The sequence below is a fragment of the Paroedura picta genome, chromosome 13 (genome assembly GCF_049243985.1).
Source record: "Paroedura picta isolate Pp20150507F chromosome 13, Ppicta_v3.0, whole genome shotgun sequence".
Lineage (NCBI taxonomy): Eukaryota > Metazoa > Chordata > Lepidosauria > Squamata > Gekkonidae > Paroedura > Paroedura picta.
Window position 1 is genome coordinate 876,359 of NC_135381.1, and position 17,793 is coordinate 894,151.

The following is a 17,793-nucleotide window of genomic DNA, read 5'->3' on the forward strand; positions in this document are numbered from 1 at the left end:
CAAGGTCCCCTGCCGGCAGCTCATCTCAGCCCCCAACCAGGAGACCCTTGGCCCCCTTGCGCTGTGTTCAGGGTCAGAGCTGGGGAGAACAAGGGAAAGTGGCCACAGCTGAAGGAACCGCTTCAGATCCACTTGTTCTTCAGCCTGGCTGCCTCTGTCCCACAGCTGATTGATGCCGCAAAACCTGAACTCCTCCCTGCTGCAGTCAATCATCTTTACTTTCCACATGGATGACACACAGCTGAACATTGCTTGTGCAAGACAGTGACACTCAGTGGCTCTAGTCATGCTACCTCCTGGGGCCAGCAACACCAGTGCTGGAGCTGGATCCGCCATGGGCCTGGGGTGGAGGAGACAAAGAACAGTGCTAGCCAGGTGGTGAGTGAACTGGCCTTTGTTTTTAAATGCACAGGATACAATCTGTGGTAGTTGTCTGGCAGGCTGCTGCCCTTCTTGATATCCCCCCCCCCCATCCAAGAGGCTTCAAGCCCTCCCCCTGGGACAACTGCCAGGAAGCGCAACAGGAAGTGATAAAAAAAACCTTTAATGCCTTTTTGCTTGTGATCCCCAGCCGGGCCAGGAAGGGCTCCATCCCACCCTACTTGGGAATGTTTGTGCTGCAGCAAGCAACCAACTGCTCGTACACAGCAGGTCCAAGCAGGCTGCTGAGTGAGGCCCTCCTGGGAAACATTCCTTGGCTCTAAACAGTGCAGCCGCCGAGGCCTTGCAAGAATCGAGCCAGTGTGTGGAGCAGTCTTCCGGGGCCACAGGGACACCGAAGCAGAAAGGCCTTAGGTCCAGGCAGCCTTGGGATAACTGTGGATCTGGAAGAGAAGGGCATCAGGACGTCCTTTGAGCAGTGCCATGCAACCATGTTCCAGCTGCACCCTCCCCCTGCCATGGCTGCCCCGCGGCAGAAGGGAGCAAGGCTCAGGCTGTGCTGGCTGCTCTTAGCCCCCCCCCCCCCCGTCTCTGTCCTTGGGCTCACCTTCTTGTGGTAGCCCTCCCCCGCCAGGCGCTGGGCCTCCTGCAGCTCCAGCTTTTCCTGCCGCTGCTCCTCTAGCTGTGCCTCTGCCTCTTCCTCCTGCTGTCTCCGCAGCTGCTCCTGCTCCCGGCGCTGGCGCTCCGTGAGCTGGAAAGGGGTGCCGGGAGAAGCTCTAATGGAGGCCTTCCCTCCCTGGCAGCAGCTGGCCTCGCCCCACAGCGACTTCATCAAGCTCTCACCTGTTGTGTCATCCCCGTCCCCCCAACTAATTCCTTTTCTCTCCTCCTTCTCTTGGAGCCACTTTTGCCACACACCCCCTACCTCCCTCAGTGGAAGCGTCCAGACCTGGCCCTTTGCTTGTCCCCGGCCACCCCTCAATATACGGCTCTGCCTCGGAGGTCCCCCCAAAAGCCCAGCCCCGCTGGCTGATCAGACAAAGGGGCAGCAGGAGAGAGAATGACAGGAGGCATCGCCAACTCGGCTGCCTGGTTCTGAGGGGGAGGCATTTTGTGGACCTGAAAGCAGCCGAGGCAGGCCTCAAAGGGATGGGACACCCAGGATGGTTCTCTTCTAGCTGCCGGCACTGGCCAACTTGGGGGGGGGGGGACAACACCCTGTTCTGCTTCCTGCCCCACCTGGGCCTCCAGCTCTCGCTTGTGGGTGGTTTTCAGCCTGGCCTCTTCTTCTTTCTCCCGCTGCGTCAGCTGCTTTGCCACTTGGAGCTCCTGGATCATTTGCTCCCGGTACTTGACTGACTCCTCCTGGGCCTGCCTATTCCGCTCCATCCTCTCCTGGATCTGCTGCTGTCTCTCCGCCAGGACCTGTTGGGTCAATGCAGAAGAACCAGCTGGGCTCCCCTCCAGTGGTCCCCGTGTGCTCCGTGCACAGGGGCCAAGGTCTTCTTTCTCCCACCTCTGCCATGAGCCTGCCTCGGGCGAGCCGCTCTTTCTCCCACTCTTCTTCACGCTTCTCCCACACCTGCTTGGCTTCCTGCCTAGAAAAGAAAACCCAGGAAGTCCAAAGAGGGGACGGCACCTCTCTGGGGAGGGGAGGGGAGGGGGGGAGGGCCTGGCTTCGTGACCTTCCGAGGGCAGCAAGGGCAGTGCTGCTCTCTCTTCCTTGCACCACGTGTCCCTCCTGCCCGCACGCTTGGCCTGAGCCCCCTCTGGCTGGGTCCCGTGCTTCTTGGCAGCCCATCCTCTCTGTGTCTCCTGCCTCACCTGAAGATGGTGTCCAGTTCTGCCTCGCGCTCCCTCTCCAGCTGCAACTGCTCCTCAATCACCTTCTTCATCCAGGCCACGGCAGCCACGGTTTGTTCCCGGCGGGCAGTCTGTAGGCTCCGATCCTTGTCCTCCTCTGCGGCCAGTGCTAGGAGAATCTGCCTGTCCTGCTCCTGGGGAGGAAAGGTGCTGTGGCAGCTCCTCAAGGGGAGAAGTGGGCTCGCTCTAAGGTGCCCCTGGAGCCTAGGCGGGCTGTTCTGCCTCAGGCTGAAACGTGTCTCGTGCTCTGAGAGAGCGTGGCTCAGGGGAGCAGTCTGCTTCTGCCCTCTCGCCTCGTGGGGCTCCCTGTGCCACACAGAACAGGTGGCTGCCAGGATTTCAGCCTTGGGTGACTGCCAAAGAAGGCTGATGAAGAGCACCTGGCCTGGAGGACTAGAAGAGGCAGCCAAAGGGTGGGCAGGGGTCATAGAGGCAGTCACCACTCCTCCCCACCAGCACACAACACTTAGCTCTGAAAATGCATCTTCAGCTCCAGTGGCTCTCGTCCCTTCTCGGAGAGCTGTGGTGCTTACCAGCTCTTCCTGCACCTGCTGAGCGCGTCTCTTGAGCTGTGCTAGGTACTGATGTTTCAGAAAGCGCCTGCAGAAGAGGAGAAAGCCATGGGGTAACCGGTTGCCCAACAAGCCCAGAGCCAGGCCTGGTCTGGCAACCAGGGGAAGTCCTCTGAACATCTGCACTGGGAAGCCACAATACAGTAACAGGCATGCTAGAAAGGTAAGTAGAGAAGCATCCGCCTTTCTTAGCAAATGACACCCATCCAGGTCACCACTGGGCAGGGGCAGGGGACTGTGTGGCCCTTTTCAAGACAGCCATCCCTCCAATTTGTACCCGAGTTCCATTTTCTTCCTGTTCTGCTCCGTCTGCTTCCTCTCCTCTTCCAGGGCCTCCAGCTCCCAGTGCTGCCTCCTCAGGCTCTCTTCCTCCTCCTTCAGCTGGGCTGCCTAACAAAAGGAGCCAGGCCAGCATCAGGCACAGCTTCCCCTCCCTACCCCAGGCTCCTCTGCCCACCAGCTGAGGTTCCACTTCTAAGAAGCAATTTGTGGCCATCACGCACGATGGCAGCTGAAGTTGCCACAGGGAAATGGGTACCCTGGCCTGCAGCTGCCATCAGGCCTTCTTCCTTCTAGTTCAGCATGGCCCTAAGAGCAGGCCACAGCCTCTGACCTCTGCTTCCCGCAGCTTGAGCTCCTCCATCTGCTGCCGCAGGAACTCTGCCTGGGCCTTCTCCTTCTGCCTCCTCCTCTCCTCTTCCTTTTTCAGCCTTTCCAGGGCTTCCCTCCGAGCTGCCTCATATTTATTTTCCAAGTGGATCTTCTCTTCCCGTTCAGTTGCTTCTTGCTAGAGCAAGAAGCCAAACCAAAGTGTTAGCCCTTGGCCCCCACTGCTGTTGCTCCCTTGCCTTTCCAGTCATTAGGCTGGCAACATTGGGGGTAGGAGCAGGGCCTCTGTCAGCCCCTGCTCTCCCCTAAGATGACTGCTCTGGGGGGGGGGGGGCTTGCCCAACACTTCTGGCAGGAGTCTGGCTTACCTGTTGTTTTTGGGTCAGCTGATCCCCCCATGCCTCCACCACATGCTGCTTGTGCAGTTCAGACTCCACCTGAGGAAAGGAGGACAGAAAAGTGCTCTGGTTCCTGTTGCGGGCTGCTTTCTGCTGTGGGAAGCTCATTTGGAAGGGAGAAGCAGCTGGGAATGGCCCAGGGGGACGTGCCAGTCTCCCTGGTACTAGCCTGAAGTGGAGGTCTGTGGAGGAGACAGGACTCAAGAGCCCTTGGGCCAGAACCCAGCAGCTGTGACAGGCCAGCCTCACTCACCTCTCTGAGCTTAGAGCTGTTCTTCTTCCAGCATTCATATAAAAGATCTTCTGCAATCTGTTAACAGAGGGAAAGTCCTGAACCTTCCTGAAACAACTTAGGCTCCGTTGGGGGCAAGGCGGCAGAGTGGCACAGGATAACAGGTTCCAGGCCTTCTCATCTTTTCATGTAGGGCACAGAAGCAGCTGGGCGTGTCCGATTTGGCCTAGGTTTAAATCCCCACCCTGCCATGGAAACTTGCTGGGAGTCATGGGGACAGTCACTCTCTCAAGCCTAGCCTCTCACTGAGATGAAATGGAGAGGGGGGGGGGTTCCCTGGAGGAAAAGCAATATAAAAATGTACTAAATAAGTCTGTAACAAATGGCATGGGGAGAAGAGTGCAGCATTCAAAGTATCAGGAAGTACCTGGATGGCTGTTTCTGCTAGTGCTTCAGCAGCTGGCCACCTGGCAAAAAAATCTCACCCCCCCCCCCCCCCGCCTTGAGATGAGCAAGGGAAAAGGACATTTTATTCTCACCACAAGGCCAGGAGACCAAATGGGGCACAGCTAAGAGAGTGTTGTTCAACTCCAGATGACAACATTCAAGGCCAAGCTTCTCAGGGATGGAGAGAGGCCCTTGAGGCATTCAGAGCAGAGCATTACAGGGCTGAGAAGACAAGGAGGGCTTGCAGAGGCTTCCAGGGCCCAGACAGGCCTCTTAAGTGTGTTTCCTATGGGGGGGTACGTGCGTGCGTGCGTGCGTGTGTGTGTGTGAGTGAATAATCCCCCCCAATCCGAATTAATGCTTCAGAACTCTCAATTAACATTCCATGATCCTAGAAGAGGCAGGCTTTCTTGCCTAACTGAAACCAATTCCAGGCAGACCTGTTTCCTTTGCTCCTCCCTGGCCGACTTTAGTGCTTCGTGCTTCTGCCTCATCTCACTCAGGGCTGTGTCCTTGTTCAGGCGCAGCTCCCGCAGCTCTGCTGCCAGCATCTCGCGTTCCTTGCACAGCAGTTTCTGGAGCCGGGCACGTCTCTGCTGCAGGCTGATCTGCTTCTCTTCCTCCAGCCTCTCCCGGTGATAAGCAGTCATGCTGGCAAAGACACACAAGCCAAGGACAGAATGGGCACTCCCTGCTGCAGCCAAGGTGGAGGGCTGTTTTTCTAAGCTTAGCTTTTGAAACATCCTGCTCCTTCGGGTCCTGGAGGGTGGTTTAATATCGCTGCATCCTGCACACTTAATGAGAAGTTCAGGAGGCAGCTTGCAAGACTCTGACCTAGCCAGGACAAACACCTTCCTTGACAGAAGGCAGGTAGGATGTAAGCAGGGTAAATGTATTCTTTGTGAGGCAGCTCAGATTCATCTTTCAGCATCTGCAGAAGAGATGATGGAAGAATTGTGTGTGTCCCCACACACACACACACACATAGACAGGCTCCAGCCCCAAAGGAGCAACTGTGGAAGAGTTTTCCTGTGACTCAAGCTCACTCACCCGCCCTTACCTTTGCTGGTAGGACTGCCTTGAACTCCACTGTGCTTGCTTCAGGCTGTACACCCCCGACTGCTTAAAGTAGCGGCTGTTGAGCTCCCACTGCTGACGGAAGCGGGCCTCTTGCTCACGGTGGCGGACAATCTGCTTCTCCAGAGCCCTGTTGCGGCTGACCCAGAGTGAAGAGAGGGTGGGCAATGCCATCTGGCCAAGAGAAGCCGGCTGAATACGCTGCAGTTTCAAGGCCAGATCCTGGGGGGGGGGGGGTTGCAAGAAAGGCCGTTAGTGCAGAAGTGCGTGTGGTGCAAACTGTAGCCCCAGCCGCGCCGATCCCGTCTGAGATCTTTGGTGGCAGAGGACAGGCAGGACGTGAGCCTGGGGCCTCCTGCAAGCAAATATGGAGGGGGGGGCGGCACGTCCCGGTTGGGGCCATCTTGGGGGTGGCAGGGAGGAACCGCAAAGGATTGCCCGGAGAGACTGGGTGGCCAGATCCGTGGAGGGAGGGACAAGGGTCTCCGTGGGGTTCGATGCCCATGAGCCCACTCACCCACCCACCCACCCAAGCAACCCCTCCCTCCAGAAGGCTGGCGCTGAGCTGCAATTCTGGGTCCAGCTGGAGTCTGGCGGGGGTGTTCACCCCGGGGAGAGGGCGGCCCAGAGGGGCTTGAAGGCTGTCCCTGGGGGGGGGGGGCTGCGGTTGTAGGCGAGGACCGTCCTCCGCTGGGGGGCAGGAGGCGAGGCGAGGCGAGCCTCCAGCGGCAGAGGCAGCGCACCTGCCCAGAGGGACGCGCAAGGGGCCCGGGGGGGGGGGGTCGCAGCGCAGACCCGCCCCAGCAGGCCGTGACGTCGACACGCGGGGCCACCGGCGCCCTCCCCCACCTGCGCGCCAGCCCCGCCGCCCAAGCCCTTTCCAACGGCGGCGCCACTTCCGGGCCCGCGGGCGGCTCCATGGCGACGCTTCCGGTCTGCGCGGCGGGTGCCGGCGAGGGCCAAGAGGCCTCCGAGGAGCGGGGGGGGGGAAAGGAGAGGGGGAGCACGTGACGGGGCGGATCCAGCGCGGGGGTCTCGCGCCTCCTCCCTCCCTCCCTCCCTCCCTCCCTCCCTTCTCCCTCCCTCCGAAGGGGCGTCCCCTGTTGGCCTCCCGAGCAGGGGCGGCGCCCTTTGCACGTGCTCAGAGGCTAGCCTCGCCCAGCCCAGGGGCCCCAAAGCTCCAGCGTGGGCTTGGTTTCCCGAGGGAGCGTGGCCCACCAGGCCTGTCCGAGGGAGCGCCTGCGCCACGAAGCCCGCCGGGCCAAGGGATCGAGCCCCCCGGGCCGCCAAGGAGCCTCGCCTGCTCGTTGCCATGAATTATTGAAGGCGGCTGCATGTTTAATGCGGATCAGGCGGCTTAATTAGCACATAAAGCGCTCGGCCTGTTAGATGGAGCGGATAAGAGGCGTGGGACCGCTGAAGCCCGTCTGCCCGGATCTCAGTTGCACAAGAGGAGGAGCGCCTCCAGGCCAGCGCGGGTGCCCGTCGCTTGGCACTGCCCGGGCATGCCGGAACAGAGGGGGGCCGCGAGCAGAGCCTTTGGGCACGGTGCAGCCGTACAACACGCCCTGTACAGCCGGAGAAAGAGGTCCCGATGCCTCGGGACAGGTTGAATGCAGTCTCTCCAAGGGATTCCTGGAAAGGCGGGGCGGCATCCCCTCGAAGGGGGCAGCAGCAGTGTCCCCCCAGTGCACAAGGGTCACCGTGGGTGGGTACCCACCTGCATTGGACTAGATGACCCTGGAGGTTCCTTCCGACACTGATTCTATGATCCTGTCTCCTTGTCCCCCTTTCCCCGCACACACACACGTCCAGCCTGGAGCCCTGGCCAGTCTGTGTGGCCTGCAGCCGCCTCCTGCCTCTCCCCACCGCCCTTCTCCTAGGTTGGCACCTCTCTTTCTGGTGTCCCCTCCCCCTGCTGCCAGGGGGTTTAGCCGTCCCCGTTAGCAGTCCTATCTATATATCCCCAATCTATCCGCAGCTATCCTCAAAGCACGGGTTCAGAACAGAGACGGGTGCAGAAATACAGAGCTGGACGCCGACTGCAGAGTGATGACGCTTGACCCCAGAGCTCCAGGCGGTTTCCTAGAGTGACCTCGTGTCACCCTTAAGGACCATCACCCGGCTCAGAGAGTGCCAGAGAGGAGACCCTCTGTTTGCAGGCCCTTGAGGAGCTCCTGGAAGGATCTGAGGAGGACCTTCTCCATGGAATGAAGACGCAGGGGGGCAGGCCTCCCTCCACCTGGACAAATGCTTGGCACTGCACAGGTACACTGGTCCTCCTCTCTTGGACCCGTGCTGCTGCAGCCTCTCCTCCCCCCCCTCCCCCGAATCCTTGGCCAACCTCCAGCAAGGTTCAAGTCACTCAACTCAATTTCCAAACTGTTGAGCCAAGGAATGCTCAGACAATGAACCCCCCCCCCAGTGGAGGCTGCCCGCTGTATCTCTGCACTGTGCTCTGCTCTGGCATTTAGCCTGTGATTCTGTGTCTCGCCATGGGGTGTAACCCAGCCATCCCCAAGGAGCTGAAAGAGGTACAGATCTCCACTAAGGGGTTTCAGGAGACCTGCTCAGAGCAGTGACTCGTACAGAGACAGAATAGTGCACTCTTCTGAGATTAGGATTGTTTGGCTCTCCAGGGCAACAATCCTCTCGACCTCTTCTTCTCCAGGCCGCCCCTTCCCTTCAGCCTTTCCTCATAGGGCTTCATCCTCCTGAGGGCTCTCTTGAAGGATCTGAACGGTGGTCCCTTGGAGGAGGGCAGGGAGCGGTCCCAGTGGGCAGCAGAGGAGAGGACCCGCAGCCATGGATTTCAACTATATGGAGAACGGGACTTGCTAGCTTTCGGGGGGGGGGGGGAGATTTTCACAGTCGGAGTAGTTCAGCCTTGTACTGGGCTGCCTGAGGAGGTGGCGAGCTCCCCCTCACTGGCGGTCCTCCAGCAGGGGCTGGACAGATCCTTCTCCTGGGTGCTTGAGGCTGATCCCGCATGGAGCGGGGGTGAGACTAGATGGCCTGCCCTTCCCACTCCGCACAAGTCCTTTTGTGGAGGTGGGAGCTGCTGCCAAAGCCACCTTTCCAATGGCCACTCAGAATAGTTGCTGAACAGAAGCCACACCCATTTCCCCCTAATTCGGGGGTGGGGGTGGGCGCGGGGGCCCCGTTGGGGACGCGCGGTCTTCGCGTTGCTCCCAAACAGCCCCCCGGCTTCACTTCGAGCGTCCTCCCGATGGGGACCCGAGGCGGCCAGGGGCGAGGCGAGGCCGTCTGCACATGCTCGGCGCCTGGGCGGGCTCGCGGGCCGGCTCCCTCCCCCGGGCGGCGCTCCGTCGTGGCCGCCCCGCCTCTCGGGCTTTTGCCGGCGCCGGCCGCCGCGCCCCGCCTGCGCGCCCTGAGCGCTGAGCCGCCACCCTGGCCGCCGCCGCCAGAGCCGCCCTCGCCTCCCGCCCGTCGGTGGCCGACGCCATGGCGCTGCTGCTCGAGTCCGAGTTCAAGGTGCTGCCGGCCGACAAGCAGATCGAGACGGAGCCCTTCCTCGAGGCCGTCGCGCACCTGCCGCCCTTCTTCGGTGAGCCCCTGCCGGGCAGGTCTGACCCAGAGGCAGTGGGGCCCGCGGATCTTGGAGCAGAGAGCAGAGGTCACAGGGGGAGGGGGACGTGTGCAGCGGGTTGGGCTAGATGACCCTCCGAGGTCCCCTCCGTGGCGGGCCGGGGCCGGGGGATGAGCATGGAAGCCGCCTCTTTGCCCTACCAAAGGACCTTGGACGTGTGTGTGTGTTTGTGTTTGTGTTTGTGTGTGCGCGCGCGAGTCCGTTTCGCTTGCCGCCTCAGCTCCTCGTTTGTGGGAAGGAGATCGCTAGCAAATAATCTGAGCCGCCCGGACAAAATCTGCAGAATCAGAGAATCCTCCTAGGCAGGAAATGTTGCAATTGTAATAGGCAAGAATGTGGTCCATGCGCCCAGTGTGTGTTTGCGTGTGTGTGTTTGACCCTCCCCTGGAGCCCAGGCCGGGCCAGTGGGGAGTGCCTGGGAGCTGTGCCCACTTAGCCGGGCCCGCCAGGTGCATGTGGCAGGTGCCTGGCCAGGGTGTGGCTTGGTGCTGAGCCCCTGGGTGCCTTTCATCTGAATGCTGGCCGGAGAAATTCCGAAGCCAGGCCTGAGAGTCGGTGGGGCTGGGCCACACACGCCTGAGGACTGGCTAGCGGGTCTGAACACTGCCGGGTACTCTGCATGCTGCCCGAGACTGCCTCGCTCACCTGGCCTCTCTGCACCTGGCCTTGTTGCCGCGGCCCTCAGTATTACCGCTGGGCTTGAGTGCCCTTCAGCGTGGGCCCTGGAGCCAGAGACTCTGCACGGCCTCAGGGGTGGCTTCCGCTTGGGCTAAGCAGAGATGCACACCCAGGAGTCCTGGGCCTGTTGTGCCGGCAGAATTTGGGGGATTGTGGCATGGGAGATGCACTGGGAAGCACTTTGCCCCCAGTCTTCTGTGGGGCCCTTTGCTCTGGCCTCCTTTGGCTCCTCACCTGGCCAGCTGGAGGGCTTCTCCCCCAACCACACATGGAGAGCCCCCCCCCAGCAAGAAGATGGTTTTTATCTCCTTGGTGGGGCCGTCCGAAAAACTGAACCCCTACGCAGATCTTTGCCCCTGCAGGATGGGGATCAAACAACGCAGCATCTCAGAAATGGGATAGCCACTCTGTCAAATAAGGAGCATGCTGTCAGAAGGGGTAGATCCCGAGGGGCAGCCGTGTGGGTCTGACGCAGCACAACAAAACCAGAGTCCAGTCAGGGACCTTGAAGACCCACCAAGATTCATTCAGGGCGGGAGCTTCCGAGTGCAGGCCCCCTTCCTCAGACTGTGATCTTCTTACAGGAGGGTTGTCACCGAGACGCCTCCCTGGATGTTAGCAGGAGGAGCAGAGCTGTCCCTTTTTTTCCAGAAAGCAACAATCCCTTCATCAGATGCGCCTGTCCTCCCTGTGGGCTTCCTGAGGGTCCCTCATAAGCTGCTCTTCCAAAGCTCCTGGGTAGGGTGTCCTCTGTAAGAAAACCACCTGTTCCAATTAGGGTGGTGGGTTTTTGGATTGGAAGGAAGCAGCAATATAGGCCAGGCCAGGGTCTGAGTGTGGCTCGGCCAAAGCCTTCCCCCAGTCTCTTGGGGCCCAGGCCTGGTTCCGTGCCAGCCTCTGGATTCTGTGAGATCCTTCTCGGACTGTCTGCCCCACAGGCAGGGAGGGAAGTGAGGCGGCACCAGGAAAGGAGGGACAGGTGGTAGCGGAGCTTAGTTGATCCGACCTGCAAGATCCCGATGATGCGTTTTGCAAGGCGCTTTCCCTGGGGATCCCCCTCGGGAACTGCTCTTCCAGGTGTTTTCCCTGGCCGGCCGCTCCCTTTTGCAATCTGACAGGGGAGCGCCAAGCCTCGCCTCCGCCATGTCAGCCGCAGCAGTGTCAGTCCCGGTTCCTGCCCCCCCCCGGCTTGGCCGACCAGCGGGGCTGGGAAGCGCAGGGTTTCACATTCAGGCCTTCCGGTGCCCGCTGGGCTCTCTGCCCTGGCCGAAGGGGACGGTGGGCGTTGGGGGAGGGCTTCCCCTCTGGCCAGATCTCCAGTGCCTCCTGCCAGTCTCTGGCCTTCCCCAGGGGCTCTTCCCTGAGATCTGTAGACAGCCGCGCTTGTCGCCTGCCCCCGGCCAGAGGAGGCTGTGCACCAGCCCTTCCTTTGGCTTGAAGCCGAGACTCGAGGCAGGGGCCAACCGGGGGTGGAGGTGGGGGTGAGGGTGGGGGTGGGGGTGGGTGCGAGGCGAGGCCTTGGAGCCCAGGGACAGGAGACAGACGAGGTGCCCTGCTTGTGGCCCCTGTGGGGTAGCTGGCTGACCAGGGTACGGAACAATGTGCTGGACGGGACGGAGCACGGTTCTGACCCAGCAGTGCTTTCCTGATGGGGGGCTGCCCTCCTTGATAGCTGCGGGGCAAGGACCTGGGCTTCCCCTCAGCCAGACGTACCTGCTGGCTGGGCTTGGTAGCTGGGGGGACGGGTCCAGGCGGAGAGGCAGCATCGGGCACACTGAGGCCTTGGGGGAAAGACCAACAGGAGAGGTCGGGGGTGGGGGGAGCAGCAGTCCAAGCCCGGGAATGGCTCCCCTGCCACAAAGTGCAGAGGATGGTCCTGTTCCCCCCTCCCTGCCGCTGCGGGAAGAGATCTCTCTGCCCCAGAAGCAAAGCCTCCCAGAAGACAATAGCTGGCCCTGTTTTGCTCCCAGAGCCACAATGACAGCCCTTGTGCTGGGTCAGGCGTCCCGTCCTCCTTGCTGCTCCCCCGGTCCAGGCCGGTCTGGGGCACAAAATCTGCTGTGGGGCTCAGAGCAGAACTGACCCGGCACGGAGCAAGCTGGCTGGCTCTGAAACCTCCTCCAAGCCGAGAGCGGCAGAGGCAGGGCCCAGGTGGACAGCTGTGGCCCTGCCGGCCACTACAAAGCGGTCCAGCCTGAGAGGTTTCCTGAGGCCCTGCGAGGTGCTGTGCTGGGCCTGGCTCTGGAAGGACTTGGGTGCGCCCTTTGGGTGCCTCTGCCTGGGGGTGGGCTGTGGCTCTCGGGAGGAGCCTCCGCTTGGCTTGCAGAAGGTCCCTGGTTCAGTCCCTGCCACCTGCAGTTAGCACCAGAGAGCAAGCCATGGCTCAGCAGCAGGGCAGCTTCTGGGCATGCGGAAGGGCCCAGGTTCAACCCACAGCATCTTGTGTGTGGACACCCCTCTCAGCACCTGCAAAAAAATGTTTTGCGAAGAACGTTTGTCTTTTTTAAAGAGTCCCTTGGGGGCCCCTCGTTTTGGCTGCAAAGCAGCCGGGGAAGGATACCAGCCGGTCTAGGGAGAGGCAGCAGATCCATTTCCTGGGCGCCTGATAACAGTGAGGGCTGCCTTATCGCCTTGCCCTCCTTGCATCAGGTTTCTCTCTTCATTGCCTTTGTGCACTTCCCTTTCTTCTGAGCGTGGAGGCTGGTTCACCTTTGCTCAGCCACTTTGATTGTCTGCCCCACACGCACACAGAGACACTCCACCTCTGCATTCCTGCAGGATCTGTGGGGCTGAGAGAAGCCGACCTCTGCAAGGCCACCGAGGAGGAAGGAGGGGGGTGAGCCTGTGCTCGGGGGTCAGTCTGCTGCAGCCTGCTTGCCAAGTGGTGCTGCTCAGTCAGGAACGGGAGTCTATAGGTGTGAAAAGGCCGTGCACGGGTGAAAGGGGGGGTGACAACCTCCAGGGGCCTCTGGGATCTCTGAACTGCAGGGGGGCAGTGTGCTGGAGGGTGGCCTCTGTGAGGGACCCTGTCCTCCTCAACCCCCACCCCCAAATCTGCAGAGGTTTCCCCTCCGGTGTCAGCCCGCCCCAGGCAAAGGCCTTCCTCAAGCTCCCTGGGCCCTGGAGCCAGGGCAGGTGGGGGCATCAGCAGGTTTGGGGAGCCCCAGAAGCTCAGCAAGGGGCCCAACCCCTGATCCAGCCCAGATTGTGTCCTGTCCCCTTGGCCTGTCTTGGGGAAGGGGCTGGGCTCATTCATTCATTCATTCATTCATTCATTCATTCATTCATTCATACGTGCATACGAGTTCTCTGCCACCCTTCCTGTTGGCTTTCCCAGTGGGCCGGGCTGATGCAAGGGGGGACTCTCTTCTCTTCCAGATTGCTTGGGGACCCCGATTGTGTACGCCCCCGTCAAAGCCGATCTCACCGGCAACATTAAGGTAGGGGAGCCCCGGGGCCTTTGAGAAGTGGGCAGCCCCCCTCCCCGAGGCCGGTGCCCGCCGTCTTCCCTCCCCAGTGGGTGGGCTTGTTGTGCCGCAAGGGGTTTCCTTCCCGTGGTCTTCTGGGCCCTCAGAGAGAGATGGGGGGGGAGGGAACTGGGGACAGAGGAGGACCTGCGGCCCCAGAGAGACGCCCCCTCCCCTCCCCGGCTGTCCAGTGAGGTGGAAAGAGCTGTGGGAGGCCAAGAGCTTCTCTTTGTGCTTCAGAAAATCCGAGCTGTTTACGAATCCAACCCGACCAAGTTTAAAACGCTGCAGAACATCTTGGAAGCAGAGAAGGAGATGTATGGCTCTGCCTGGCCCAAAGTCGGGGCCACTTTGGCGCTCATGTGGCTGAAAAGGTGAGTTGGGGACCTTATTTTATATATTTATTTATTTGTTTTGTGCTTTATTTCCCACCACTCCCCAAAGGCTCCTTGCGGGTTACAAGTGTCAGATAAAACCCCTGACATGAAAACCATAAAATACAGCAATATCAACAGTCCAGGATAAAGATACAGCGGAAACATCATCCCACCCCTAACATCCCCAGCAAGACCTCTAGGGTGGGGGGGGGGGAGAAGGGTGGTAAAGGCCAAATGGGGGGCTGCTGCCACAATGGGCACAAAGCTTCCCGCAGGCACCGGGAGCCGAGCCAAGAGGGCCCCTGGGGGGCTGGGAACCCAACGCGGACTTCTCGTGTGGGGCAGGGGTTTGAAAAATCACAGCTTACCACACTGAAGTAATATCATGCAAGCATGCATGCATTCATGCGTGCATGCAGTGAGGGCTGTGAGGGGCCTCAGGAGGCTGAGCTGGGAGGGAGGGGGCCGGTTTCTGTTTGCCAGGCACAGGCTCACCTCCTTCCCACCCCCCGTCTGGTGCAGGGGCCTGAAGTTCATCCAGGTGCTGCTGCAGAGCCTCTGTGATGGCGAGAGGGATGAGGACAACCCGAATCTCATCCGCGTGAATGCCACCAAAGCCTATGAAATGGCCTTGCGGAAGTACCACGGCTGGATTCTGCAGAAGCTCTTCTTGGTGAGGCGCGGAGGAGGGAGGGGCTGAGCCAGACTGGCCCCTCTGGAGGCTGAGGACGGGAGGGGGTGAGGCTTCGTGGGGCAGGGCCTCCCTTTCTGAGCCCCTCTCACCTTCAGACATGGGGTGGTAGGCCCCTCAGTAGGCCCCTGGCTGACACGAGGCGGGGAGCCAGCCACAGAAGGGAGACAGCCACCCCATGGCCAAGAGTGATGCCTGGCCCAACTGGGGCGCTCTGTGGGACTGGATGGCTTTCAACCTGCACAGCCCCCACTGTGCCCCCCACCTTCTCAAAGGGAGTTGGCAGGTGCCCCCAGGGCCCACGCTGTGTCTCCCTGGCCTCAGCCTTTCTCCCGCTGGGCTCGCCCCAGAATGCCACGGCTGGCAGGAGGGATCTGTTCTGGCTGGCAGTGGCAATAAGACAAGGAGCGGTGAGGTCCTCCACGCCCATGCATCGGGCAAGGCCACAATTTGGCTCCCTTCCTGCCCAGCCAGCCTGCCTGGCCGCTTCAGTGGCAGGCCCCCAAGGATGTGTGGGGTGCTGTCTTCTCCTACCGCAGAGGAGCAGGCCAGCGTCGAATGCTCCTCCCACGGGGCCTCACGTGCCACGCCCCCCCCCCCAGGGATGCCGTCTTAATAACCCTCTGCCGTTTAGGAGCAAAATGTGAGGATCTGAGTGGCGGGGGATGGTTGGGGGCTGTCCTCCCTGTGGCCAGTCCAAGTGCCCTTGTGGCTCAGCTCTCGCCTCGAATGTAGGGCTGGGCTGGGGCAGTTTGGGGCGAGGGGGGCTGACCGGGTTTCCTCTCCCGCAGGGCTCTGTGTACGCGCTCCCCTACAAATCGGACCTGCTGAAAGCCTTGGAGATGGGCAAAGAAGTGAAGGAAGAGGAGACCCTGGAGAAGATCCACCAGTTCCTGACCAAGGTCACGCCCATCCTGGACGCCATTTACGAGATGTACACCAAGATGAACGCTGAGCTGAACTACAAAGCCTGAGGGAGTCCGTCTCGCCTCAGCCTGGCTTGGGGGGGGGGAGGCCTCGCACTTCCCTGGAGCGAGACCCCCGAGCCCCGTGGAGCCCTCGGCTGGGCCGGCACCACACTCCCCCCCCCCTCACAGTCTCTCTGGCGCTTCCCAAATGATTTGTCCTCTCTGCTCTGGATTGATTGAAAACTGGTCTTGGGCCAGCGAGGGGCACCCGGCGATCACTTGGCGGAGGGGCCCTGCACTCTGGCCTCGCTCTCTTTTGCGGCAGGAATGCCTCTTCCTCTAACCTCTGTATATTTGGGCTCCCCAAGGAGGTCACCTGCACCCTGGCCTCGCCTGGCGGTCTTGGGGAGCTTCCCTGCGGAGCCTCGATGGTGCGCAAGCAGATCTTTCCGGAGAACGGACGCTGGGGGCATGGTGGGGGGGCGTGGGGGGTGCTGCTCAAGAACCAGACCTCAGAGACTTTTCCTGCATGACGTTTGAACCTCACAGGGGTCCAAGTGGGTCTCTGCTCTTCAGGGATAACGGGCTCCGGCTGAAAACTACCCGTACCTTTTAAAGAGATGCTCTTTTCTGAGATGCAAGAACCATCCGAGGCCTTCAGAAGTGACCTTCTGCCCATCAGAGCCTTAATGTTTTATTTTTAGAGTAGCAATGTTGGGGGGGGGGAGAGAAATAAAGGCTAAGGATGGATGGCCGTGTGGGGGAATTTATTGGTCAAATTTGCTCAGTCTGGAGGAAACTGCTCCTTCTCGGGGCTTGGGGACAGCTGGCCTGCAGGCGCACAAGGTGGGATCGGGCGCACAACTCCACTTCCCAAAGGTCCAGGCAGCTGTAGCTCTGAAAGCCTCGTCTGCCCCCCCCCCCGGGATTACTTCCTGGTGCTCTTGGCGGTCCCCTTTTCTCACTGGGATCCCAGGCAGATCGCAGAAGGGAGTCAGGGTCATCGACAGGCAGGCCCCCAAGAAGAGGTGCCAGAGGAGAGTCGGGTTGTGGAGCCAGCCAGGCGTTTTTAGAAAGAGGATGGAAAGGAAGCTCAGGATTAACGTCGCAGAGTGGCATCTAATTGGCAGCCCCCCCCCCCGGGCCCAGGAGCCATCCCGAAGGCTTGATCCAAGGCACTTGGCAAACCCTGACTGTGCGGGATCGGAGCAGGGAGGGTCCCTCTTGGCCTTGTGCCCTGCTGGGACTCCGAGGCTGCTGACCGCTGCTGGAGGGGGGGGGGTGAAGGCCTGGGGGTAGCCAAGTGCTGCTCGAGGCACTTCCTTTCTCCCTTAAATGTCTGTCCCTCCCTGTCTCGCGTGATTTGGGGGTGGGGGGATTCCATACAATATTAGGCATTTGTTAAATGTACACCAGCCAGCACATGGCAGCATACCATCTTGAGAAAGCAATAAAACCAGTACCGGTCCATCCAAAATCCCCTCCCAACCCCCCTGCTGTAGATGTCGTCCGTGTCCAAGGGGATGTAAGGGACAGGCACCAAGAGGCCCAAAGGTAATGGGGGAGGGGCTGGATCTAGATAACGGAGAGTCATTGATGCTGACAACCTATTTGGGGTTGAAATCCGAGTGCCGTCTGTCCAGCCTGACGTTGCCCTGAGAATACCAGTCTGGGAGGGCAGGATGCCGATTAGCCGGCCACTCGAGGAGGTCTGAGAGCTACTCTTGGCTCTTGCTGTGGAACTCTTGCAGGTCCCTCTGAAGCCAGTTTTCTCTCCCTAGCGCCAGGGGCCCTAAGCAGATGGTCACCACTGGACCTTAATGCCCTTGGGGAAGATACAAGAGTCCCAGACCATTCAGGGCCTTAAAGGTAAGAGCCAAAACCTTGAATCTGGATTAGTCTCCTTCTTGGAGCCAGCACAGGGGCGTGTGTACAGGCTGCGGTTGAACTCTCCATGGGGTCTCTCTGGGGACGTGGGCCGCTGCGTCCTGGACCAGGGAGAGCTCCCAAGTCAGTCTCAAGGGCAGCTCTGTGTGAAGCGAGTGACCGTCACCCAGTGGCTGGGCGGCATCTGGGACCTGGCCCTCCATCCAGCATCATGTCCGAGCTCTGAAGATGTGATTCGGGCCCTGCCAGGGACTGGGAGATGTGGCTGCCCTCTGGGACCGCCATCTTAGCGAGATTTCACTTCAGGCCCCTCTGCTGGAGCCAGGCTGCCACGCCCCCTGGAATCTGGCCACCAACGACACAGCTGGGGTCAGCAGCATGCCGATGACCCCCCAGCCCCAAATGCCGGATGAGCTGGGCCAGGAAGCCCAGGCTCTCTCTGGTCTGCGTGTGCTGCCAGGAAACAGAGTGACCAAGGCAGCCTCTTGCAGAACTCATGTGAGGAGCGGGACACAGTTCTAATCTGGCCGAAGTGGCTCGGGCCGGCAGAGAGGCCCGGTGGAGCCAAGAAGGGGAAGAGGGTGGGAAGGAGGCCC

General features: G+C 60.6%; 2 protein-coding genes across 3 annotated transcripts; one reads left to right on the forward strand and one right to left on the reverse strand.

Moving 5' to 3' along the window:
- Nucleotides 1-528: 528 nt before the first annotated feature.
- TCHP (trichoplein keratin filament binding) lies at nucleotides 529-6,558 on the reverse strand. 2 transcript variants are annotated; one of them, XM_077308283.1, is made up of 13 exons: nucleotides 6,429-6,558; nucleotides 5,563-5,801; nucleotides 4,943-5,153; nucleotides 4,077-4,133; nucleotides 3,794-3,862; nucleotides 3,430-3,603; nucleotides 3,094-3,206; nucleotides 2,778-2,844; nucleotides 2,206-2,378; nucleotides 1,898-1,979; nucleotides 1,621-1,806; nucleotides 989-1,132; nucleotides 529-824 (listed from the first exon to the last, which is right to left on the reverse strand). In XM_077308283.1, the coding sequence occupies exons 2-13, from the start codon at nucleotides 5,751-5,753 to the stop codon at nucleotides 792-794; spliced, it is 1,500 nt and encodes a 499-aa protein (XP_077164398.1). In that variant the 5' UTR covers nucleotides 5,754-5,801; nucleotides 6,429-6,558; the 3' UTR covers nucleotides 529-791. The 2 variants fall into 2 exon arrangements, with proteins under 2 accessions (XP_077164398.1, XP_077164397.1); XM_077308282.1 differs by having other exon boundaries at nucleotides 6,323-6,478.
- Nucleotides 6,559-8,904: 2,346 nt separating this feature from the next.
- Nucleotides 8,905-16,060, forward strand: GLTP (glycolipid transfer protein). The gene is made up of 5 exons (XM_077308575.1): nucleotides 8,905-9,147; nucleotides 13,246-13,307; nucleotides 13,575-13,708; nucleotides 14,234-14,384; nucleotides 15,194-16,060. Exons 1-5 carry the CDS (start codon nucleotides 9,045-9,047, stop codon nucleotides 15,374-15,376), a joined length of 633 nt encoding a protein of 210 aa, XP_077164690.1. The 5' UTR covers nucleotides 8,905-9,044; the 3' UTR covers nucleotides 15,377-16,060.
- The last annotated feature ends 1,733 nt before the right edge of the window (nucleotides 16,061-17,793 follow it).